This window comes from Labrus mixtus, chromosome 13, assembly GCF_963584025.1.
Source record: "Labrus mixtus chromosome 13, fLabMix1.1, whole genome shotgun sequence".
NCBI classification, from domain to species: Eukaryota; Metazoa; Chordata; class Actinopteri; order Labriformes; family Labridae; genus Labrus; species Labrus mixtus.
Genome location: NC_083624.1, coordinates 454,515 through 480,484, shown reverse-complemented (window position 1 = coordinate 480,484; position 25,970 = coordinate 454,515). Strand labels below are relative to the sequence as shown.

Genomic DNA, 25,970 nt, shown 5'->3' with positions numbered 1-25,970 from the left:
CATCCTGGAGTGTTCTGGCTGTATCTCCATGTGATCTGCAGAGTCCCTCTGCACCTTTAAGAAAAAGCTAAAGACCCAGCTCTTTCATGAATACCTACTAACTTAATGATGATGGTCTCCATATTATTGATGATGATGATGGTGATGACGATGGTTTTTGTTTGATAACGACGACTTATAAGATGGTTTCTATACTGATTAGAGCTCTCAAGAACTGCCCTCAATGTTGTGCTTTGCCTCTGGTCACTTCCTGTCAGCACCTGTGTGTCCAATCAGACTCAAAGCTGATCGTTTGCTCTTACTGACATTGTTCCCTTTTTTCTAGATCCTTGTTTGTGTTGTTCTTACTCTCTGATGTACGTCGCTTTGGATAAAAGAGTCTGATAAGTGAAATGTAGAATTGTATCTGATTAAAATGACTCAAAATAAGTCACAGAGTCAGTAAAGTACCCGTCATGTTCTGTGTTGTTCTCTGATGTTCGGATGCGGACCGACAGTGCATCTTTTTTTTTTTCCAAGTCTGCCTCTCTTGTAAACTAATGATGCTTCATAATTGTGTAAAGCCGTGTTGTATTCTCAATTTATGTACAAGAGGTAACCATGGTCAGGCCTTGTTAGTCTTGGAGCAGTGTGAGTGCAGGCTGCAAGGGAATGGGGAGGGGGGGCAATCGTGCTTAAGCATGGTACGGGACATCTTTGTGTGTGAGTGGGCCCTAAGTGACTCATTTAGAGAGGCACAGAATAATCCACAAATGGTTGTTGTGATTACCTGTGTGGGAATCATTATTTATCAACCGGTCTGCTCCCCTTCCCCCAACCCCACCCCTCTCTCACTCCCCTCCCCCACTCTCTCTCTCCCTCTGTATCTCACTCCCCTCCCCCCTGCGAGACTGCAGCCCAACCAGAAGCTTCAAAGGCGGGTTTTTATTCAGCAGAGCAGTTCAAGAGAAAATGGCTGCTGTTTCCAGGTCTTGTTTGCACATCTGTCAGGAGGTGACTGTTCAGGAGAAAATGGGTTCCCTGGTGTGCTGGTTTTCCACATCATTCTTTTCAAAACCTGCATGTGCAGGAGGCCACTGGTCGTGTAGTTCTCATTGCTCCATTATTTTTGTATCCAAATGTTTAGTGTCTGAATGCTTTTTATTTTATGGCAGTGATGGACGGATGCTTTGCACATGATATCTGATTTAAAGAGCTGCACAAGGAATAATTTTTGCATAAACAATGTTGCTGATATCTTACAAATGGTGTTTGAGTTAGCTGTCTGTCCAACTTGTTTATGGTGTGCTCTCTTCCTTCTTAAGATCCACTTCCATCCACAGATAATTGGATCAATAAATTGAAAAATAATGATTTAAGCTTGGTGCCTAAGACACTATAAACAGTTAGCTAGATCAAAGTCATGTTTGCATGCCGTCTCAACACACTGTCAAGCCAGTCCTGGATTGTGCGTTCACCTGTTCAATGTATATCTTGGCCTCCCATCAAATATTTAAAAAATGAAAATGCTCTCAGTTGTTATCTGGTACATTGGAACAGATGAATGTGCATACTCGAGCCCCTTCAGAGGTTGTTCTTCTGTGATATCTCTTCAAACTGCAAACACCAGCAGTAAAGCTTTATTACAGGTGGATATCTTTCAAGATAATGGTGCAAGTATGCAGGACTTTTATAGAACCTCAGTTAGATGTAAAATGTGTCAGTTGTGTTGAGGTGCACAGGTGGTGGTAGAACATCAACAGCCGTCCTGTGTCAGTTTTCTGAAAGCGGTTAGCCTCTAGTTTGTTGTACACTCCAGTGGAAGTGCCAATAAACCAATATACAGTCTGTGATATTCCTACACTAGTAACTTGGATGCAAACATGACTTGTAACCATTTTACACTGGGTGCCATGACTCACGTTGCCATAGCAACCTACACAGCTGTTTCTTTTTTTTCTAGCTGTAGGGTTGTCTGCAGTATTTCCATGTTCTTCTGGGTTTTATTTTGAGTTTAACTGCAAATCCACTCTTTGCCATCTGGGCGTCTTGACTTGCTGAAATGTCTGTGGTTTGCTCGTGTTGTTTGTGATGATTCCAGAACTGAAAAATGTTCTGCATGAAGAAACAACATGGAAGCAATGTTCTGCCACGACAAAGTACATCTTGTCTGTCTAAGCAGTGTGTCTTTGTAGTAGCATCTTCATTCGTTCCCCCCCTCAGTGATGCCTGAGGGATCATATCCTCAGACTTTGACTCCACTTAGAGCTTCAGTGGATAAAACCTTCAAGTCACTGCAGAGGTTAGCATTTTCTCTGGTTTTCTGTAAAGCACATTGTTCAGTTAAAAGAGGCTCGGTTGCTCTGGGAGTTGTGTAATGGATGGTGGCATTATGGGCTCATCTGATTGAGGGATTATTGTTGCTGTCCTGCACCGATGGGACCTGAGCCCCTCCAGGCGGCCTGTTAATTACCTTTCTAGTTGTTTGGTATGTAGCTGCAGCTGTCTGAGGAGCAGCGGCCGCTTCGCTTTTATGTTGCTGCCCTTTCTACTAGTGTATGCTGAAGAGACATCACAGTGGTCAAATCAGGGCGCAGTGGCTGAGTTAGACACGTTGTTGTTTTTCAGTGGAACAGATCAGGTTGTCTTAGAGTATGAGGAAGAGTTGTGTTGTTGTTTGTGAAACCATTATTCATTTTTATTTTAAAGATTTATTTTTGGGCTTTTGTGCCTTTTTAATGTAGAGATAGGACAGTGGATAGAGTCGGAAATCAGGGAGAGAGAGTAGGGAATGACATGTGGGAAAGGAGCCACAGGCTGGATTTGAACCTGGGCCGCCCGCTTGGCGCGCGCACTAACCACTGCCCCACCATTATTCATTTTTGATATCTCAGAGAATCTGTTAATTGCTATTGCAGTTCGTGCAGGATTTTTGTTTTTCACTGGTTCTATTTCTTTACTTCAGCTTAACAGTGACTTGTGATATTTAATATTGCTGTAGAGCTGTTTGTAACTAAGTAACTTCCTGTTTCTGTTTTGTCTCATACTTGTCACAAGCACATGGTTGACTGCACACAGCTATTTGTCATTATAGTAGTAACAGAGGAAGAAGTCTGCATGGCTGTAAACATGGATATTAACAACACATCATTTAAAAGAATAAAACGCTTTGCAATTTTTTTTATTAAAAGAAAAGAGATCACAGCTAATGTAGACCTAACTGTAGTTTGTTTGTAAAATAAAACAACCTTAACGACGTGTCTGTTTGTGCCGGAAACATAAAGAATGTTCCAAGGTGAAAGAGTGAATAATTCATGTTGAGTAACATGTTGAAGCCCCTCTGGCTGCATGCCCTCTGGTAATTGGGTCTACACTATTCTCTGTCTATTTTGCTTCAGCTTTCTTGTTGCTATGCTACCAAAGGGGAACTTGAGTGGGCCTGGACAGCGTTTGGAATGAGAGAGTTGGACGGCTGTGCAGTCTTCATACCTGACACCACCCCCTTCATTTCTCTTTGTGTTCTCAGCTAAATGTTTGGTCCCTTTATCTCACAGTGGAGGAGTGGGAGAGAGAGAGAGAGAGAGAGAGAGAGAGAGAGAGAGAGAGAGAGAGAGAGAGAGAGAGAGAGAGAGAGAGAGAGAGAGAGAGAGAGAGAAGAGAGAGAGAGAGAGAGAGAGAGAGAGAGAGAGAGAGAGAGAGAGAGAGAGAGAGAGAGAGAGAGAGAGAGAGAGAGAGAGAGAGAGAGAGAGAGAGAGAGAGAGAGAGAGAGAGAGAGAGAGAGAGAGAGAGAGAGAGAGAGAGAGAGAGAGAGAGAGAGAGAGAGAGAGAGAGAGAGAGAGAGAGAGAGAGAGAGAGAGAGAGAGAGAGAGAGAGAGAGAGAGAGAGAGAGAGAGAGAGAGAGAGAGAGAGAGAGAGAGAGAGAGAGAGAGAGAGAGAGAGAGAGAGAGATGTTTACCTTGCCCTTGTGAAGTGATGAACACCACAGTATTATTGCGTTGTTCATCAGCCTGAGGACAAATACAAGATGGAATTTAAAAAAACATAATTGCCTCTTCGTTTCCTCTCCTCTCAGTTTTCTAAATTGAAATGTTACCACGAGCTCTGGTAAACAGCTCTATTTGTTGAGAATAAGTACAGAAAGAAGGGAAGGTCAGGCTGGGAATAAGTCGCTTCTCGCTCTCTTCTGTAATTCACTAGACAGGCTCTTAATATCTTTACTGCTTTATCAGGCTGCTTTCCATCAAGATGGCTGGCCGGGTCACTAATGGGAAGCACCATTTGGATCTCTGTGGAAGCCAAATAGATATAGACACTCTCATTAAGACGGGGAGGAGAGGCTGGAGGTAGTTACATTCAGTGCTAAACATGGATGAGCCGGCCATCGACGATGTCAAAGGAGGAAATCATGCAATGAGGAAAGATGAATCTGAGCGTTGACTAACAGAGCGAGATGTTCTAACACAACAACAAGGATACCAGCAGACTTTAAATATTTAAAGTTTAAATAATGTTTATTGGATATGATTAAAGTCTTTCTATGTGATTGTTCACACTTAAATATATAAATCAAGTATCTCCTCTGAAAATAACTCTGTGAGTCATGACTGTCTACAATGGGTGTAACACCCGAGTCCCACTGTCTGTGATGTTTTCAGAGTTTTCAGAGTCCTATCTTCACTTTGTTTACATCGCCCGGACGACCGGCTGACTCCTCCCCTCGTGTATAAAAGTTGTTTAATTGAGGGACTAGAGCAAAGAAGAATAACATACTGTACTCACTGCTTAACTGTGTTTCTAGATCACGCTCATTTCAGGTAAATTTACATGCAGTGTGAAGATACGAGCACAATAAAGATCGCTAGCATTAGCATGCTAACACAACAATGCAGCGCAAGTTGTTTTGGTTTCATGCTGGTGCTCAAGGGCGACATCTGCTGGATCAAAACATCACATATAAAGTCTTTAACATGTTATTTCACACTTGCTGTGAAACACGACTAAATATTTTTCTCCAATTATTGATTTTGTCTTTCAGGAGTGAGCCCAGCCTTCCAACATCCCTCTTCTCTTTCATCAGGCTACGATGAGTATAACCAGTGACGAAGTCAACTTCTTGGTCTACAGATATCTCCAAGAATCAGGTTAGGGTTGTCAACACACTTACAGTGTTAATGTGTACTTAATACATTAATTGGGGGTATTTGTTTCAGTGTCCATTTAGTAGAAGAATTGATTTATTATGCTTACACAATCCCTTTTAACAAGACTATTACTTAACATGCGCCTTTTATTTATTTTATGAATGGTCAAACTGCTTGCTCACAGTGTATAAAGTTATATATATATATTAGATTATTCTGTACGGGAATAACACGACTACTCATGCTTTCTAAAGTGGATACACTGACGCAACTTTTTTGATCCATTAATAAAGTCTAAGCTCCTCTTTTTTTATTCATGAGACTGTTCATGAAGCCTTCTGGATGAGTGCATGGTACTAGTTGCCAAGACGGATGAACACCGCCTTTGGCAAGCTTTACTCTACCCTCAAATGTCACAATCGTTATGCAGTAGTGTTTCTGTATTTGATTACTGTGAGCTCGGATTGGAGGAAGACTTTCCTCTAAATGTTTGTTGTTGTGTTTGTGGACTTCTTGTGCTTGGCGCTCTCCTGTTAATGAATGTGAATGCTGTTTGTTTTCAGGTTTCTCTCACTCAGCATTCACCTTTGGCATCGAGAGCCACATCAGCCAGAGTAACATCAATGGAACACTAGTGCCCCCTGCAGCCCTCATCTCCATCCTGCAGAAAGGGCTTCAGTATGTGGAGGCAGAAATCAGCATCAATGAGGTGAGGGAAGGGACACGGCCTTACCCACCCGATGATCATCTATAAACATGTCAGATATTACTGTACAAGTCACATGGCCTCATGTTACCTACTACCGCCCTCTGCAGGACGGTACAGTCTTTGATGGTCGGCCAATCGAGTCGCTGTCTCTCATCGACGCGGTGATGCCGGACGTGGTGCAGACACGGCAGCAGGCCTTCAGAGACAAGTTAGCCCAGCAGCAGGCGGCCTGCGCCATGTTGGCCTCGACCTCCGGACACCAGACCAACGCACCAAAAAATGGAGAAGCCACCTTCAACGGGGAGGAGAACGGCACCCACAACATGAGTGAGTTACATCATGATATTCATTCATCGATATGTAAACAACAAGGGGGTCAGTACCTTCAGATGGATAGAGTTTTTGTTCATATCTGCTGGTGAAAGATAAGCTAGCTCCTGCATACTTCTAAATTAATAACAATTATGATTCACTTGCAGTTGACAGCAATTGATTTATTCCACTTCCAAGCTTTCTGGCATTTCTGTGTTTGGATGCATGTGTTAATGCTTCGATTATTAAATGTGTATCTGTGTGTGTGTGTGTGTGTATCTGTGTGTGTGTGTGTGTCCGCTCTCAGATAACCACAGTGAGCCGATGGAGATGGATGGAGACGTGGAGATACCAGCGAGTAACGCCACCGTGCTCCGAGGCCACGAGTCTGAAGTGTTCATCTGTGCCTGGAACCCCGTCAGTGATCTGCTGGCCTCAGGGTGAGAGATCTTTACTCATGCTGGATTCACTGTCTGCACGCTGTTGTGTCTTTACAACTGCAGCTGATCCAGAACGCTGCAGCTAGAGTCCTCACCAAGACCAAGAAAATGGATCACATCAGTCCAGTTCTGAGGTCTTTACACCGGCTCCCAGTCTGTCAGAGAATAGACTTTAAAATCCTGCTGCTGGTTTATAAAGCGCTTCAAGGTTTAGGGCCAAAATACATGAGTGACCTCCTGATTAATTCTGAACCATCCAGACCGCTCAGGTGGTCTGGGACAGGTCTGCTCTCTGTCCCCAGAGTCAGAACCAAACACAGAGAAGCAGCGTTCAGTTTCTATGCTCCTTATATCTGGAACAAACTCCCAGAAAACTGCAGGTCTGCTGAAACTCTCAGCTCTTTTAAATCCAGGTTGAAGACTCACCTGTTTACAGCTGCCTTTCATTAAACAGCTTTAATAAGATTTTAACTCTGCACTGTAACTTTTAACTCTTTTTATATTTTTACTTTTTTTTTTTCAATTAATTTCATTTGAATTATTTTTATTTGAACATATTTTCAGATTTAATAATTTCACTGATTTTTAAATGTTCTATTTTAATGTTTCTTTTCTTTCCTCTGTCATGATGCTTTTCATGTCTTGTGTGAAACACTTTGAATTGCTGTCGTTTTGTTGAAATGTGCGACATACATAAACTCGCCTTGTTTTGTTAGATACATAAAGTTCATCACTGACTCATTGTAATCCAAAATATCTATTCCCCCCCCTGTTGTGTTGGCGTTATGTTCAGCTCGGGGGACTCCACCGCCAGGATCTGGAACCTGAACGAGAATAATAACTCCAATTCCACCCAGCTGGTTCTGCGCCACTGTATCCGAGAAGGAGGTCAGGACGTCCCCAGCAACAAGGACGTCACTTCACTGGACTGGAACGTATGTTCACTCTTTCTTCTTCTGCTCTTAACAAACAGAATCTTATGATGGTGAAGTAACAGATCTGTCATTTCAAACCCAACAGAGCGACGGGACTCTCCTAGCAACAGGCTCCTATGACGGATTTGCCAGGATATGGACAAAGGACGGTATGTCCTTCATCATTATAGCACTAAAGTTGTTTCCTTGTTTGGTACTGATGCTAAATCTGAAACACTTTTCTTTAATTCTTTTAAGATGCTGATGTTAGTTCATCTGATTTTTAATCATTCATAACTGATTTTCACATTTTGAATTAAAGTCTTTATATGTGATGTTTTGATCCAGCAGATGTCGCCCTTGAGCTCCAGCATGAAACCAAAACAACTCGCGCTGCATTGTTGTGTTAGCATGCTAATGCTAGCGATCTTTATTATGCTCGTATCTTCACACTGCATGTAAATTTACCTGAAATGAGCGTGATCTAGAAACACAGTTAAGCAGTGAGTACAGTATGTTATTCTTCTTTTCTCTAGTCCCTCAATTAAACAACTTTTATACACGAGGGGAGGAGTCAGCCGGCCGTCCGGGCGATGTAAACAAAGTGAAGATAGGACTCTGAAAACATCACAGACAGTGGGACTCGGGTGTTACACCCATTGTAGACAGTCATGACTCACAGAGTTATTTTCAGAGGTTATACTTGATTTCACATATAAAGACTTTAACGTTCAGCTTTAAATGCAACACGCGTCTGCATAATGGACGACCCTCAGCGGGAACAGAACATCAGAGCGTGTTTGATTGAACAGTTAGAACAGTTGTAAATCAGCAGTCAGGACAGAAGACAGATCAGCTCAAATCAGTTTAATCTGTTCCCTTGACATTTTTCTAACAGAACTGGATATGGCTTTATTCATTAGGAAATCTGGCGAGCACCTTGGGGCAGCACAAAGGACCCATATTTGCACTCAAGTGGAACAAGAAGGGGAACTCAATTCTCAGTGCTGGTGTAGATAAGGTATGTCATTAAGGCCTCTGACCATGGATTTCTGTCTTTAAATAACCATGTCCTCAGCTTTCTCTTGTTTCCCTCTACTAGGGCATCAATCCTTTTAAACATCATTTAGTAACCACAAACTAAATAAATATATAAAGCATAAACTCAAGACAGACAACAGAGGAACCTTTAATTATATGATAGATATGTAACATGTTCTTTGATATAAAGTAAAACTTCACATAATCTACATTTACACCCAAAATGTTTTTCTGCTACAGTGAACAGAAAAGACGATGTTTTATTGTGAAGGATTCTTGGAACACATGACTGTATCAACAGCCAAATACCATTTAATAATAATTCATCTTACAGAGACATGTATTCAGGGCACTACTCTAGCGTCGTCTCTTTTTATTGGTTATTTGGCAGGATGCTGGAGGTTTTATTTGAAGCCCCCGCTGTTCTTCAGAATGATCCTGAAGTAGCATTAACTCTTTTATTTTACTGTAATTGTTGCATTCAGAAGTGTACCACTCATGGTTTGTAATACCTTATGTTTTTTTTTTCCAGACGACAATCATTTGGGACGCTCATACAGGAGAGGCCAAGCAGCAGTTTCCCTTCCACTCAGGTAAATCAGGGCGACTGTATCTAGAACAAAAAAGGCTTTTCAGTTGAGATAATGAACGGTGTGCTTTAATGTGTTCTGCTACATTGTGGTTGCTCGGTGGGCTTAACCCTCAGGCATCAGTTTAATTTACGACCCTCTTAAAGTCACTAAAGACAAAAATGTCCACTTCCAAAAAACTGATATAAAAATAGAACAGATTGATATTTTTGTTCTGCTGAAGGCCACGCCAGGAATTTAACCCTTTAAATGCCAGAATCATGTAATCAAACTGGCATTTAAAGGGTTAAATTCCTGATAATGATTGAATGTTTGGTAGTTTTGAGCAGGGCTGAAGTTGTTTAAGAGATTTATGCAGAAAAAAGTAGAAAAAAAATCAATCTGTTCTATTTTTATATCAGTTTTTTGTAAGTGGACATTTTTGTCCTCAGTGACTTCAGAGGGTCGTAAACATGTTTCAGTTTTCTATTGAGCTATTAAAACAAATAAAATGTGCATTTCAAAATGTGTCAAGAGAGAGACTTTGAAATGTGTTCCATATGCACTAACAGACAAAATGATGACCAGATGAAGAGGAGACATTTGACCAAATGGACAAAAATGTCCATAGTGATGCATGAGGGTTAATGAACGTGGATCTTCATATTTAATGTCTCCACAGCTCCAGCCCTGGATGTGGACTGGCAGAACAACACGACCTTCGCCTCCTGCAGCACAGACATGTGTATCCACGTGTGTCGGCTTGGCAGCGACCGGCCTCTGAAGACCTTCCAGGGACACACGGTAAACACGCCTCTCATCGTAACCCCCCAGGCTTGATCCCTCGCCCTTCAGGCTAACCAGTTTTACGTTTTACAGAATGAAGTTAACGCCATTAAGTGGGATCCATCGGGCATGCTGCTGGCCTCCTGCTCAGACGACATGACCTTAAAGGTAACACTGCTCCTCACACGTAGAGCTCAGACATCAGACCATCAGACCATCAGACCATCAGACCATCAGACCATCAGACATCAGACCATCAGACCATCAGACCATCAGACCATCAGACCATCAGACCATCAGACATCAGACCATCAGACCATCAGACCATCAGACCATCAGACCATCAGACCATCAGACCATCAGACATCAGACCATCAGACCATCAGACCATCAGGACGAGAAGTTTTAATCCATTGACTGTTTCCTGTTCACACACAGATTTGGAGTATGAAGCAGGAGTCTTGTGTCCATGATCTCCAGGCTCATAGTAAAGAAATCTACACCATTAAATGGAGCCCCACAGGCCCGGGCACAAACAACCCCAACTCCAACATCATGCTGGCCAGGTGGGAAACCTCTCACACATAACAACATTAAAATCTGTGCACAGATCAAACTGTGTGTGCGTGCGTGCGTGCGTGCGTGCGTGCGTGCGTGCGTGCGTGCGTGCGTGCGTGCGTGCGTGCGTGCGTGCGTGTGCTGTCTGAGTGTGTGCGTGCGTGCGTGCGTGCGTGCGTGTGTGTGTGTGCGCTATCTGAGGCTAATCCAGACTTAATCCCAGTACCAGTTACTGTTAGTGGACCTCTGCTTTGACCTTTGACCTTTATGTTCATGCATACCTCTACCACAGACGGTGTAGTGTGTCAGCTGTGATCTCGGTGCACGTCATGAAACTGCTAAAGAAAGCAGTTTTTAAAGCTGTTTCAAAGATGTTTACTATAACGTTTTGAAAGTGACATTTGCTCAGGACGAGATGTTAAGTTTCCTGAATGACGATGATGTGTTATTGTCTGATTCGTTTCTGTTTCAGTCCTTTCTTTATTAATTCACTGCATCATAAATATATCTTACAGGTATTTCACAAAGTAGCATATTCAGTCATTTTGTGACTTACTTTGTTATCCATGCATAAGAGACTTTACATTTACAAAGTTGATTCTGATAAAGAAAAGCTAAAGCTGCTCTCTTGTCTGATTCGGTACACTGCTTTTTTTCCACACAGCGCCTCTTTCGACTCGACAGTTCGGCTTTGGGATGTCGAGCGGGGGGTCTGCATTCACACGCTCACTAAGCACCAGGAACCCGTGTACAGCGTGGCCTTCAGCCCGGACGGTAACCACCTGGCCAGCGGCTCCTTTGACAAGTGTGTCCACATCTGGAACACCACGGTAAGCTTTCTATTCAAACAGACAGCAGAGAAGATTCTTTGTAAAAAAGCAGAAGTTAAAGAGAGTCATTGACAAGTTTCACTGTTGTTTCAGACTGGAGCCTTGGTGCACAGCTACAGGGGCACGGGGGGGATTTTTGAGGTTTGCTGGAACAGCACTGGAGACAAAGTCGGTGCCAGCGCATCAGACGGCTCGGTAAGCATTTTCATGAAGAACTTTTTAAAGTCTTTATATGTGAAATCAAGTATCTCCTCTGAAAATAACTCTGTGAGTCATGACTGTCTACAATGGGTGTAACACCCGAGTCCCACTGTCTGTGATGTTTTCAGAGTTTTCAGAGTCCTATCTTCACTTTGTTTACATCGTCAGGACGGCCGGCTGACTCCTCCCCTCGTGTATAAAAGTTGTTTAATTGAGGGACTAGAGAAAAGAAGAATAACATACTGTACTCACTGCTTAACTGTGTTTCTAGATCACGCTCATTTCAGGTAAATTTACATGCAGTGTGAAGATACGAGCAGAATAAAGATCACTAGCATTAGCATGCTAACACAACAATGCAGCGCGAGTTGTTTTGGTTTCATGCTGGTGCTCAAGGGCGACATCTGCTGGATCAAAACATCACATATAAAGACTTTAAAATGTATTTATTTATTTTTGTTGCATGTTGTGAATAACATTAGCTAACACATATGACATGTACTTTGAAAACAGCACACTACATGTTTGTTGAGATGTATTAATAATGTTACCTAATCCTCCTTCCAGGTTTGTGTTCTTGATCTCCGAAAATAGCCGCCTTGAGACTTTGATGATGTATCCTTGAATGTGCAGCAAATTGCCTTCTTCTGCCATCAGCAAACAAACTGTCACTGCTCAAAGAGACAAAGAGAGCTGTGGAGTGAAACTGAAGAACTCACCGGAGTGACACTGCAGCAGCTTCTGAGGAGGTGCAGACAACATCTACCTTCAGTGCACCTTTACAGACTGCTGATGTGTGTTTTATGAAACACCTCAAATCAGTTCAGAGATCCCCAAGACTGGACTGAATCCGTCTCCCTGGGTGCATCCATGTTTTAGAAGGTTTCTAACGATGACGTGCTGTGATCCCTCCGGGCCCCGGTACAGCTGTTATCGGGTTGTAAGGGTGGAAACGCAAACACGAGTTTTATATGAAGAGAGAGAAGTGCTGAGACAGGTGGAAGGCAAGAAGATTTAAAAGAAAGGCTGTGGTTTTTAAATTCCTCTGAGAAAATGTTATTTCATGTTCAAGTAAATGAACTTGGAGGAAGTGATGCAGAGTAACATCAACACTGAAGCACTAGTACTGTCTGCTAACCGGCTTCTTCTTCTCAGTGGATTCAAGAGTACTTCTAGTTTGTTTTTTTACATCTATTTTCCACAAACGGACTTTTTGAAAGTGAAAGTTGAATGTTCCGCTGAGACGTAGTTTCACATCAGGTCAACTCGAGGAAAAACCTGCCAAGACACAGAGCTCCCAAACTGAACCGCCTAGGTCACCTGAGATTACAGAAACGATGTGAGGAGTTTACAAAGAGAATTTTCTCCCTTCTTTTTGGATGTAAATTTTAAGAATGTAAAGAAATGTAAATTAGATACACAGACTTATATACTGTGTATATGTTTATATACAGTACACTTTATGGTAATCCTGTAGGGGCTCATTAATGACTAGAGCTGTCACATCTTTACTGATAACATGGACAAGAACGCTTTTTAAACCAAGTGCATGTCTCATCAGCTTCTTTTAATTCAGTCATTTCAACTCGGCCAATCACACAAAAGCTTTCTGTTGTTGTTTTCTGTGAGTCACAAGATGCTTTGATGTGTTGGGTAACTTTGCTTTTTTTTACATTTGATCCCTGAAAAATGGAAGAAATGTGCACCTCATCATTATCAGCATTCAGAAGTGAGCAGGTTAAATAATGTGGGAGTCGTAAAGTCCTTCTGCTTCAACTTAACAGAGAAGTGAAACAAAACCAGCTTTAACCTCTGTGGATTATGACTCTCTGAACAGTCTCCTGAATATTTGGATCAAACAAAAGTCCAGATCTTAAAAAGAAAAAAAGGGCGATGTTTTGGTCTTAAGCCCTGTCGTGCGGTGCCAGCTGATCAGATCTGGTCACAAATTCAAAATGCCTGTGTCGTGTTATTGGCTGAGCTTCCTCTGCTTACTGTGATCTCGTGGTGAAGATTTGAAATGAACTCTCCACGGCTTTGATTTTTTTTTTTTGGTTCCCTTTCCTTTTCAGTCGACTTCTGCTGAAGCAACGTGAAGTGCACTTTTTTTGAAACAGTGGATTTAGTACATGTTCAGATTTAGCTGAAAGTGAAGGGCCAATGTTTTATTTTTGTCTCTCCCCCCCCCCCCCCCCTCTTTTTTTTTAATGTCACATTTGGATGTTGATGGGTGATTAATTGTGTTTTTTCTGACTTCTTCATTCGAGAGCCATTATTGTCTGTGTCAGACTGAGAATTGGGCTGGGGGGGGTTTGTTGGCCGTTTTTTGGCATGCTGAGGGGCTCAGTATGGAAGAAGTGCTGTGACAGCTACTCTCTCTTGTTCAGGGTTCGGTCACTTGTTTCCAAGACAAAACGTTGGAGTCATTCAGTGTCTCAAATAAATCACTCTATTTTGATATCAGATACCATGCAGTCTGTGTTTTTCTTCACTCAGGAGTCGTTTACCGTAGTTTGAGAATTGGGGGGGGGGATAAAGGTCATTGTGGAGACCCAGCAACTCGGAAAAAAACAATAATAAAGTGTCAACAACAAAACTTTTAAGAAACATTTTAGACGTTTAATATCGTATAAAATAAATGTGCAAAATACAACATGGGCTGTTGGCGATACAGAAACTTAAAAAAACACTGATGAGCTTATTAGCTTCTGTTGTGCATTCAGAGCTTCATGATGGTGACAAAGCAGTAGTGCATATTTCTAACAGTGAATCTGCAGGTGGGGTCTTCAAACACTTCAGCCTGTGAGTTCTTCATGAGGAAATGTTCCATTTGTTCTGTCCACTGATGATGGCTGTTGAATCTAACACTTCACTGTACTCCAGCGGAGACGGATTTAAAAAAGCTTAAGAAATAAAATGCTTTGAATGAAGAATTACACTGATTCTGTCTTAGCAGCTAACGAGATCTCATGACCGATTAATGTCAGGGGATCTCACAACAGGGCAGCAAGAGGCTACGAGGAGACAATCTGACACAGAAGAAACTAAACATGACAACACTGGAGAAGTAGAGGGAGGCATGCTGTTGATCGCCCTCAGCTAGTGCTTCACAGAGTTCTCCAGGGATTCTCCGTCTGCGTCTACATCCTCATAGTCTCGCAGCTCGCCGGAAATGTGGATTTCAACTGTACTAGACTCTGAACCTAGCAAGACAAAATAGGGGTAGATTACTCGACACCATTGCCATGTTCAAACTGTAGATATATATATCTTACATATGTGCAATGATAAAATGTATTTTGGGAATTTAAGTACACATTTGCAAATGCAGTCTATAATGGGACTTGTTTAATCTAGTGCATTTTAAAAGCGAGCCGTATTTTAAAAAAATCTTTACCTGCATTCGACCAAAAGTAGTGTGAAGGCTATAAAGATAAATGAAAATGAATATAATGAGATAAATGAATTTACTTTATTTTTTAAAAACTTGTCATTTCAGAAACACTGAATGGTTACAGAAAAAACTGAATTATAGCCTTTTGTACATGATCTTCATAATGCACATTAAAAAAAAAAAGATCTCAAATGTTTTACAAAACCATCCCAAAATACATTTAATGGTAAATAAAATAGTTTTCAATGCAGCAGTTTTGATGTTTCTCAGGTAAGGACAGTGTGACCACTATGATCTGAATGGAATTGGGCTGCCATAAATATGAATATTTATTTTATCTTTACTTTGCCTCATTTCCTTTGTCAAAATGCATGCTGTGAAAAAAAACAACCAACATGTACATCAGTTCAATCTGCACTGAAAATGTCTCCTACAAGATTCCTGCAATCGATTGTACATTTGACTGAAACATGTTCCCAAAATGTCTTCTAGCAATATATCAGGAACACTGTTGAGTTTAATACAACACAATAAAAAAGTCCAAATGGCATCTAAGTTTAACCATGAATTCAGTAGCTACACTTTATAATTATTTAGTGACTTTGGTATTAGACTGCATGAGTTAAAGCGTGATGACTATTACTGAACTATTTGACCTCGTTCATCGTGAGAGTTAACCTATCAGAAATGAAACACAAAAATGGAAATGGTTTATTGGTACCCAAGCTGAAGCTTCAACCAATGAGGTCAGACATTCAATATAAAAAAAACCTGCCGTGCCACTGTGGGTTTGGACCTGAATTTGTTATTAACAAAGAAAACATTTTGTGTGGTGCAATTTCACAATTATGTGGTATTCAACACGGCATCCAATCACATAATTCTGCAAGATGTTACCTAACATCATATGCATCATTACCAGTTAGAAAAAGTATTTATTTTTAAATGAGACTAATCACAGCGAGCTTTAACTTGGTGCAGGTCGATGTCTTCAGAGCTTTGGCACCTTTGTCTTTTTATCAACAAAAAAAACAAACATCTCGACTACAAACAAAAATGTCGTTGGACAGTTGGAGCATTTTCCCGGCTATGTTATTCTATAATAGTTTCAAGATGCACTCCAGTGTGATAAGTTTAGTTTCAGCTTTAGAGCTTCACCAGCCCTGATAAACAGGCGAGCCGTCACTGCCACTGAGAGCCGGATTACCTTCTGAGAGGACGCTGATGGCGTCGGAGTTGTGCTGTCCGTTACCCAACAGGCTTTTCTTGGCTTCCTGGATGTGACTCTGGTAGAGCAGAGTGGTTCCCACCATGGGGTTATGGCCCGCTGCGTTAGGAGCTGAAGTAGAAACCGAGTCCCAGGCGAGCTCCCTCCTCCTCTGCAGGCTCAGGTCCACATCGAAGCCCGTCCAGCCGTGGAAAGCCAGCGTGTTGAGGAAAGCTTGCATGGGGTTCAGGATCCCCTGGAAGAGGGAACATTCTCAACTCAACTTTATTTATAAAGCACTTTAAACACAACATAGTCGATCCAAAGTGCTGAACATTGCAGAAACAAAGAATTAGAAAGTAACAGACAAGAACAACAACAACAAAACACAAGACTAACAGAGCTCTGGGTTTTTGTGCTTGACGGGTTAAAATGAAGAAGTTTACATTTTTTGACTCTGATAAAACTTGAACATTATGTTTGCATTGTTTTTAACTCACCATAATAAACCATGTAATGAGGGCTGCGTTTCTTATATTCCTGAACCTGTTGTCATTGATGTCTGTTTGCACTTCCAGGTAGAAGAGGAGGCACTCGTTGATGATGTTTGGAACCCAGCTAAAAAGTCAGGAAAACAACGAGGCTTAAAAAGAGCACATGTTTTCACCACAGAGAAGAAAAGAAAGCAAGATGTGAGTAACATGAAACTCATGTCTCATGAACTTGATCGAGCTGTGGAAAACAATCGTTCATTCATTGACCTCTATCGAGAATCAGCGCATACAAGTTTTCATGAGTTTGCCTTGTGAGAGTCACATTACTGCAAAATTACATCACAGCACGAGTGAGTGTGGAAAAAGTAAAACCTCCAAACGGCTTTGTTGGAAAATAGTAATTTTATGGGGAATGCTTTCGTTCATTTGTGTTCATTGATGTCAAATTACACGTCACAATGAATCCTTTTTCAACCAAACTGCTGAGCATCAATAACTCAACCTTGTGTTTAAGTGTACAGAAGGTTGATGCATACATACGATATCAAAATATAAATTTGTGAAAAACATGTTTGGAAAAAACCTGATTACCAGCACTGCTAGTGTAGTGGTAGTGGACCTGGGTTTGATTCAAAGGCAGTGCACAATTCTGTTACTATACATATAATACTTTTAACACTTTGGTGACGGTTGAATGTATTCTATATACAGACACCCACCCTGCAAGACAGAGCGCTACTGCAGGTCGTTCATCCCATCTGCAGTCACACTGTTTAATCAGACTGTTTAACAGCATCACCACCTCATGCTACACACTGTGTGTGTTTTTAATAACAATAACTCTTTCCAGTGTAGTTACTGTGTCATTTTCCATTATTGTATTTTTTTATTTAACTGTTGTAAATATGTTTGATTTTTAACTTCTATTTTTATTTTTAATAATTATTTCCTGTCTCCTGTTTTCTTGAGCTGCTGTAACGCATTTCCCCCACAGGGATCAATAAAGTTTATCTTTATCTTTATATTTTAACATTTTTCTATTTATTTTTGCAGATTTCTTGAACTTCACAGCAAATGGAAACTACATTACAATGAAAAGTTTTATAACAGAAACAAAATGCATGTTTTGTAGTTAAGAAGATACAAATCAGAAATACATAAATATACTTGTAACTGCCTCTCATGTTTAGTTTTTGTTTGTCCAACCTTTTATTATTGTAGTTCTGCAGTCATTAAGGTGGAACTAATTATTATTGATTGTTCTGCACGTAGCAGAAAAAAAATCACGTTTTAACACCAGATAATAATGAAAAAATAATTACAATGATTATCAGTGTGCTGTAGAAACAATTTACTTTTGTCAGAGCCAAACTATTCCTTTCCCGTCCCAGAGCTTAAAATCTATTGCTCGCTCTAGTCGAAATAAAACCAAAAAAAATCACTCTTTTTTCATATTGTGTGTAATTAGTATTTGATTAAACAGACAAAAGAGACAAAACATCTATAAGACAAAGTAAACCATTAAAGCAATAAGAGAGAGATCTCATCTTTGTCTTATTTTTGTCTCAAGAGATTTTCATTCGACCAATATAAGAAATAAACGATCCTTATTGGAGATCTTATTTTTCTTTATAAATGGTCTCATCTGTATCGCTCTGTTAGACATCAAGCTACAGGCTCCACAACTTCAATCAATGTTGGAAGATTATAAAAAATAGATGAAAAATGGAGAACCACTGAAAGTTTCAGTTTTTTTTGGCAGTTTATTCAGTTGATTTTGTGATCGCCCAGAACGAGGTTTTTAATTTAATAACTGTAAACAACAACAAAAAGAAGCAACATTAATACACTGATAGACTTTAAATAAATACATGTTTTATAATTTCTGCGTAAAAAGTAAGCAAGCAATAACCTTTCTGTTGATTAAGGGGTCTAAGGGTTTTATGCATAAAAGGAATTGTGTGTGAAAACTTTAAGTTCTGTGAGATAAATATGTATTTATCTTGTGTATCCCATAAATGAATCCTCTTAGTCTTATTATGTCAAAGTGGTGATAAGATGTATCTGATAAGACGTAGACCTGGGGTTTTATTGAGATTAATTTAAGACTCACACTTGTCTCATTCATAGATGTGAGATTTTTTTTTTTAAAAAGAGACACATGTAAGACAAATTTAAAGAACTTGAACTCATCTCTCACTTATCTCGTCTTTTTCTCAGCTGAGATCTCGGAATGAGAAAACCTTAAGACTATTCAAAGAACATGGATTGTAGACTGAATCTTAATTTTTCTGACAACTTCGAGAAGTCACTGTTTTATTGAGTGAGCATAGATCCTGGAAAGAGACGACTTCAAGAAATATAAGAAAATCTTTGAGACAAAACCATGTTCATGTGTCTTTAAAATCTGTCATAACTAGTGCACATGTTTGTCTAGGAGACATAGATGAGACATGAATAAGATCGTATCCTACATTTAATTGTTTACAGCTGCCTCTCAAAATTTTAATAAGGTTTTAAACTTTAAATCTGCTCTGTAACTTTTAACTCTTTTAATATTTTTACTTTAATTTTTTTAATTAATTTCATTTGAATTATTTTTATTTCAACATATTTTCAGATTTAATAATTCCAGTGATTTTTTAATGTTCTATTTTAATGTTTCTTTTCTTTCCTCTGTCATGATGCTTTTGATGTCTTGTGTGAAGCACTTTGAATCGCCTTGTTGTTGAAATGTGCGACATAAATAAACTTGCCTTGCCTTAATTAGCTATAGGCCGTTTCCAGTCTTCAGCTAAGCTAACTAGCTGCTGGTTGCAATGATTTTTTTATGTACAGCGGTATGAATCTTCTCATGTAGCTCCTGAACAAAATTAATTAAATTGAAGGTGCTTCCCAAATATGAAATGACTCTTCAGACGTCTGTCTTTGAGAATGGAAACTTACCAAATGAAGAACACCAGCATTATTTTAAAGAAGCGTATGGTGATCTCGTTGGCTAGCCGCCTCTCGTTTTCTGTGTAGATTCCTTGTCGTCCTTTCAGTAAAGATGTAACTAGAGTTAAAGGATGAGAGGAGAGGTTGTTATTGCTCACATCTATCTGTCACAGATCATTTCACGGGGGGGGGGGGGATGACCTGCAGAAATGGTCCGGTTAAAGAAGATAGGATTGGCTATGAGGACGAGCATCATCGGGGCGTACGTGGTGACGTAATGAGGGATGGCGTGCTCGAGGCCTTTTTCACAACTGCAGAAAAAACACACAACCACAAATAATTCAGCGTTTGAAATCACAATATGAAACACAGTTCTGTCATCTTCTCAATCTCCTGACAAGACCAGCAAAATGCTAAAAGATGCGGGGTGGTGTCTCTTACTCAGAGATGGACGGGTAGTAGAGCATGGCCACTCCTTCAACACACAGCAGCACAGCCAGACCCCACGTGATCATGTGGTACAGGATAATGGTGCTGAGAGGGGAAAGAAACAAGTCATGGGACCGAGCTCACAACACACGCTGCAGCTCTGTGTCTTTTGTTGTGTGCAAAGAACAAATGCACTACACAGCCGGGGGAGGGAAACATACTGTGACTTAAATATCTGATTATAAAGAAATGTCAGACCAAATGGTGCAGCAAAAGTTAACAACCAAATTTAAACCAATTCAAGACTGTAGTAACAGAGGAAGCATTAAATCCACAGTAAATGTCGGATACTGTAAACGACAGATTCAAAACTTAAAGCTTTGTGTTCACATGGAGGAATGTGGAGGTGTAAAGTTATTGTTGTAAAGAAGATGTTCAATGGACCTGATTCCTGCAGATGTTTTCACCACTAGGAAGACGTCGACAGCGTAACAAAAGGTCCACCAAAATGAAGCGCTGAAAAATAACTGGATCCACAGCTGTAACACACAAAATGGATGCATTTGTTCACCAAAAGGTCAAAAGAACAATAAATGTTATTGTATAACAAAATGTTGTTGTTGTGAAGTTATTTGTTGTGCGTGTTCGTCATGCATCAACACAAATCATCACTTTTAACCGAGGAATCAGGATGTTCAAGGATCATCGAAGATTTACTTTTAACAAAATGATTTGTTTGTTTTCCTGTTTGGTTACATTTTCAGGTCATCAGTCAAGCATGAATCCGTACTTGGACTTTAGTTTAAGGCTTATTGTGGACAAAGGTAAAGCTTTATGAGAGCGGTTATGTATGAGAGAGATCATACATACCGCACTGCCCACACAGAAGACCTCAGGCCAGACATCAGTGTTGTTTGTTACAGAGATTTCTTTAATGATGTTTGGAAGGCCCAGCCAGACAGATGAACGTACAATGATGCCTGCAGGAGTAAAAAACAACACATGGCCTTTAATGAGCCAATAAGACAGAACCTGCTGATGAAGAGGAGCCAAGTCAAACAAGCAGGCGATGTGAAAGTTGAAATAAATGATTACATGAGGAATTATTAAGTGTGTTAAATCATTAGATTAGGTTGCAGTACAAATTGCCCCCCAGCCAGGACGGTTTCCATTCCCACCCCCAAAAAAACTCTTCAACCTAGCAGGGCTCCCAACATAGTTCTGTAATGCAAATGAAAAGTTGTTGTGGTTTTCAACTGTAATGTTTCAAGCTGTTAGTTTACAGGGATAAAAAAAATCTCCTTATCCTCAAGTACAGAGGCAAAGTGATAAAAAGAGTTCAAATAGATGAAATATTTAAGAACTGTGCAGACTGTCAAATAAAACGTCTGCAGTTGTTACGAGTCATGCTTTTACTCACCATCTACTCCATCTTTTATTTTGTAATCCACATCGAATGACAGTTGTACAAATTGCGCAATTTAGTGAGAAACTCCTACAAGTTATGTTTTATGTGTTCTCTCAGTTTTATCAAGCAGACCAAAGGGCAATAAAGGGTTAACAACACATTTTCGTGCGTAATTCGTCCTACAAAGAGCAACACCACGTTGTCTCCATGTGCTGGGTAAATCAAAATCAGTAGTAGTCGAAGTTATCTCCTTACCTGCACATCCTAGTATGTCACATATGCTGACGATGAGGAGGATCCGGGATGAAGAAGCAGGCCTGGGCAGAGGATATTGCCCCAGTCTTCTGTATCCTTTGCGTTTTGGCAAAATTTGTAAAATAGCGAAAATTAAGCTGAGACTGGCGCTGCCCAGACTCAGAGCCCCGAACAAGGTGGGCTGAAAGGTGACCACAAACTCAGACGCTGCGTCTCTGTTAGGGCAGCAGAAAGTCTCCAGCCGCGGGGATGCCATGACAGACTGGAGACAGAGAGAAGAAAAAACAGAGGAGGAAAAGGGAAGAAAGAAGTGGGCTCCGGTGTCAGGGGAAAAAAAGAAAAAGAGAAGAAAAGGAAATGATTGGACTCAACTCTGTAAGAAATCACGGGGCTGAATCATCATGTGCTTCTTTTTAATCCCTGCAGCTGTAATTTAACTGAACCACAAAGCAAGAAACACACAAAGCACTGCTGTGTGATGAAGTGTGAGTTTGGACTTAAGTTATGTGTATGCTACTGTCTACTTCAATATGTTGATTTATGTCCCAGGTGTAACTGCAGTACAGTTTAGAAATACTACACATATCATCATTGTTAGGTTGTGTGTTGTTTTGTCTCCCTCTGCTGGTTGTAATATGTAACTTTGTAACCTGTTTACTGATTACTTGTGTCTCTCCCTCAGGTGTGTATGCTCTCTCTCACTCTCTCCTGAGAGTCACAACAAAATGTCTTTTCTGTGTTAATGTTGGCTGAGTGATCTGGTAGAGGGTTTATCCCTTTCTCGCTGTATTTCTCTATACAGTATTTTGTGACAGTTATGCACGGGTTTATGGATCATTTCTCTATGGTTGCATGTAAAACTATTGAATGAAGTTATGCTTAGAATGAAGTCCTAGTATTATTAAAGTGGTACTTTTATGATCTTAGTCCAGGTCATGTACCTAGAACCTGCCATAGGGCATCTACTGGCCTCGCTTTCTTCCTGACCTCCTGTGATAAGAACGCTTTGCCCTCCAGGTAACAGACATAGTGCAGTCTGATATGCACACACACAAGTCAATTTGGATGTACTGAATAATAACTGTATATAGAATTTTGCATCTTTTAAAGGTCCCATATTCTTCTTCTTCTGGTTGTATATTCTCTTTAGTGTGTTTTCATGTCCTGTGCATGTTTAGGAACATCTATGTGCAAAAATTCAAAGTCCGCGGAAACACAGCTTCTCCTACGTCCTCCTGTTAGCTGTAGCATTAGCTGCATGTAACGCTCGGTTCTAGCCCCCCTCGATAAAAATGTGTCAGTGTGAGATCACTGATCTAAGCCCATTGGCTCGTTGTGGCCCTGCAGCTCATGTTGAAATTTCCGAGAAGCGTGCTGAGCAACTGACCAATAACGACAGAGCGGATCAGCAGACCAATCAGAGCAGACTTGGCCCACGTGGGGTCTAACAGTGTGGGCTCAGCAGAGTGCAGCTGACGGACTCAGAGCGTAGAGGGAGCAAGGAGGAGCAGTACATGAAAACAGACACTTTTTTAGAACTTTAGCTATCGTGAACGTACAAAAGTAGGAACATAGATTAAATATATGAACCCCAAAAAGGACAGAATATGACCTCTTTAATACCTCTTCACATACTTCAGGATCAGAGGTGATCAACGTGTGGAGAACATCGATATTGCTCGATTCATGTTTGCTGTGTGAGGAACTGACAGGGGAAGTTACATTCCTGAAGAAAACATCCACAACCAGAGGTAAATTACATGTTTAGTGAGATAGCCTGAACCTTGACTCAGTTATCACTGTGTGCAGTTATCAAGACTATAGATATGATGCACTTAATTAATTTAACAACATCAATCTGAAAACAACTTATCAGCACATGTAAAATCCATATGAACAAGGGGCTGATTCCAGTCCACAGTACCCCGTTGCCTGAGGATCTCAGTCTCCTGGTCTGACATCATACTGGACCCTGACAGAGAATTTCCAAATGATGCTATTTGATGCAACACTACAAGTCTGATTCTCTACATTTACTACATTACATTTACATTTACATCTACTGTATTATACATTTATTCATTATTTAAGTGCCCCTTTTTACAATTTACACTACTCCTCACTCAACAGATAAAACGGTGATTGTTTTTTATCTTACAACTTTTTCATGACAGAATGGAGCGGGATGTGTGTGTGACGGGGTTATTGTAGATAATTGAAGTTCAAAATGTATTGCTGTGTTCACTCAGTGTTCCTTTAATTTCCTGTAAAGTTATCTTATGATCTTATTCCGTTGAGATATAGATTTAATAGAAAGTTGTATCTTTCATCTCTATCTATGCAAGGCTCCTTTTATTTATTTGACCACAGCGCCCTCATGTGGTGGTGGTGGTAATTATAGAGGTCTGGGACTGTCAGTTGGTCCCCTTGGCTGGCTGACGATCTCATTTACGGTACGTAATGAAAACAGCTCTGTGACATGTTGTAAATACTTAGCCATAAAAGTAACTTCAATCAAATCAAAGTGCATATAAAGTGACATAATTAGTCTTGTCACGTTTTGTGACTGTTGCTGCGTTGTCATTTACACAAGCACAATTAAACCCAAAACACATTAAACACCAAGATCTCAAACATACCGGATCATTTCCTCCCTTTTCTCCACATGGATTAATCCTGTGCACCCACAGTTCAATATCTCCTCTGTGAGACTGAATGGTTCTCTCAGTGGCTGCCTCCACCTCAAATGAAACGGACCACCTTATTGTTGTGTAAGAAACAGATCAAGTGATGTGTGAGGGCTCTTTTAAAGGGATACTTCACCCATTAGCATTAATCTTTGTATCATTAGAAACCTGGTAGTATTTTTGAATGGTTGTGCATCCCGCCCTCATTTTCCCCTGAGATGTGAAATCTTTGTATTTCTGAGTCTGTAAAGGAGCTTCCAGTGACGCAGAATGATGATTTTTGCGTCACTGGAAGCTGTTGTGGTTAGCGGGCTGAAACTACAACTCTAGTTCCTCATATTTTCTCATATTTTGCCCTCAAGGTATGTAACAGACATAGTGCAGTCTGATATGAATACACACAAGTCAATTTGGATGTACTGAATAATAACCGTATATATAATTTTGCATCTTTTAATACCTCTTCACAAATTTCAGGATCAGAGGTGATCAATGTGTGGAGAACATCGATATTGCTCGATTCACGTCAATTCTGGAAGAAATCTGTGAATCAGTTGATTACCCATATTTATGAAGTAAATATGTCTGTAAATGTTTTTATTTCTATATTTCTACTGCTATACTGTATATTTTGGAGAAACTGTAACGATCGAAATAGAGGACCTTAGTGGGAGTGGCCTGTGGTGCTGTGCATTCTGGGATTTGGTGTCTTTCATCCACATGAGCCAAAAAGACACTTTCTGTCTTTTCTCGGGCAAGAAGGAACCAACTTCAAAATGTATTTCACATTTCTACATAAATGACCCAATGTCAATACAGATTCATGTTTCATGAAGTATCCCTTTAAAGATAGAAGAAAGTAAAAGTACAGCTATGAAGGCTGTTGTACAAATTGCTCCTGATGACAGGACGTTGTGTTGGATGACAGGATGTTCTGGACTCTGCAGACTTCAGTGCTCATGATGCAATAAATACTCTTGCAACGCATAAGGTCGTCTCCTTGAAATCATTTAAGACACTGCATCTCGTTTAGGGTGAGGGTTACTGTAGATATGTAGAGTAACCTATCTGGTTTCAATGTAGAGTCCAGTGTTGACTTTACACCAGAACTTAAGACACAACTTACACTCAGCTGGTGCAGCAGGCTGCTGGAACAGATAAACCTCTCTGTACTCTTCTTTCTGATTTTAGTGAAGATCTGGTCTGGAGGATTTTCCTGATAAAGAGCCGCCCCTCATTGCATTCTTTTCAACATTTTAAAACAGGTGGGACAGCCAAAAGGGGGATACACATACATATTAAGGTTTTATTTTTTCAGTGTGTAGGTGTCAGAAAGGCCTGCTCAGAGTTGTTGCTGGTACTGAAGTCAAACCAGTCAAGTCAAGATGTGCTTCTAAGTTGCAGAAGCTCTGCAGAAAGAAACACATATCTAAGATTTCCAGTTGTAAAGGAAGAACTTTGATTCAAGTTTTGCTTTTGTTGGTTAGAAAAGACTTAAGAGCTGCTGTTGCATGACAGATGTTAGTTACAGGAAAAGAGCCAACCTCAGAAAAAGAGAAGAATGGAATCTGAATCTGAAGAAAAACAGAATCTGTTTAGATCAGCAACCACATTCCTTCTTCCTGTTTAATAAACAGCTCAGTGTCAGACTGAGCTGTTTCGTGTATAGATGTTGATGA

At 40.4% G+C, this 25,970-nt stretch overlaps 2 protein-coding genes across 2 annotated transcripts; one reads left to right on the top strand and one right to left on the bottom strand.

Annotated features, from left to right (window-relative positions):
• Nucleotides 1–5,032: 5,032 nt before the first annotated feature.
• LOC132986572 (F-box-like/WD repeat-containing protein TBL1X) lies at nt 5,033–12,202 on the top strand. The gene is made up of 14 exons (XM_061053027.1): nt 5,033–5,120; nt 5,684–5,829; nt 5,937–6,156; nt 6,449–6,581; nt 7,375–7,516; nt 7,602–7,665; nt 8,419–8,516; nt 9,069–9,129; nt 9,788–9,909; nt 9,985–10,059; nt 10,330–10,457; nt 11,114–11,279; nt 11,373–11,474; nt 12,048–12,202. Exons 1-14 carry the CDS (start codon nt 5,063–5,065, stop codon nt 12,072–12,074), a joined length of 1,542 nt encoding a protein of 513 aa, XP_060909010.1. The 5' UTR covers nt 5,033–5,062; the 3' UTR covers nt 12,075–12,202.
• Nucleotides 12,203–14,077: 1,875 nt separating this feature from the next.
• Nucleotides 14,078–21,993, bottom strand: gpr143 (G protein-coupled receptor 143). The gene is made up of 9 exons (XM_061053026.1): nt 21,605–21,993; nt 20,812–20,921; nt 20,386–20,480; nt 19,954–20,046; nt 19,714–19,823; nt 19,522–19,630; nt 16,582–16,699; nt 16,082–16,337; nt 14,078–14,683 (listed from the first exon to the last, which is right to left on the bottom strand). Exons 1-9 carry the CDS (start codon nt 21,858–21,860, stop codon nt 14,580–14,582), a joined length of 1,251 nt encoding a protein of 416 aa, XP_060909009.1. The 5' UTR covers nt 21,861–21,993; the 3' UTR covers nt 14,078–14,579.
• Nucleotides 21,994–25,970: the final 3,977 nt, after the last annotated feature.

What these genes read in the sequence shown, in the direction of transcription:
- gpr143 (XM_061053026.1), bottom strand. Translation starts at nt 21,860, where the DNA reads ATGGCATCCCCGCGGCTGGAGACTTTCTGCTGCCCTAACAGAGACGCA. An exon ending in TAACCGGACCATTTCTGCAG is followed by an intron (nt 19,631 to 19,713) that starts GTCATCCCCCCC and finishes CTTTAACTCTAG; the next exon opens with TTACATCTTTACTGAAAGGA. An exon ending in TCATTACATGGTTTATTATG is followed by an intron (nt 16,338 to 16,581) that starts GTGAGTTAAAAA and finishes TCCCTCTTCCAG; the next exon opens with GGGATCCTGAACCCCATGCA.
- LOC132986572 (XM_061053027.1), top strand. Translation starts at nt 5,063, where the DNA reads ATGAGTATAACCAGTGACGAAGTCAACTTCTTGGTCTACAGATATCTC. An exon ending in AGTGATCTGCTGGCCTCAGG is followed by an intron (nt 6,582 to 7,374) that starts GTGAGAGATCTT and finishes CGTTATGTTCAG; the next exon opens with CTCGGGGGACTCCACCGCCA. An exon ending in CCAGCGCATCAGACGGCTCG is followed by an intron (nt 11,475 to 12,047) that starts GTAAGCATTTTC and finishes TCCTCCTTCCAG; the next exon opens with GTTTGTGTTCTTGATCTCCG.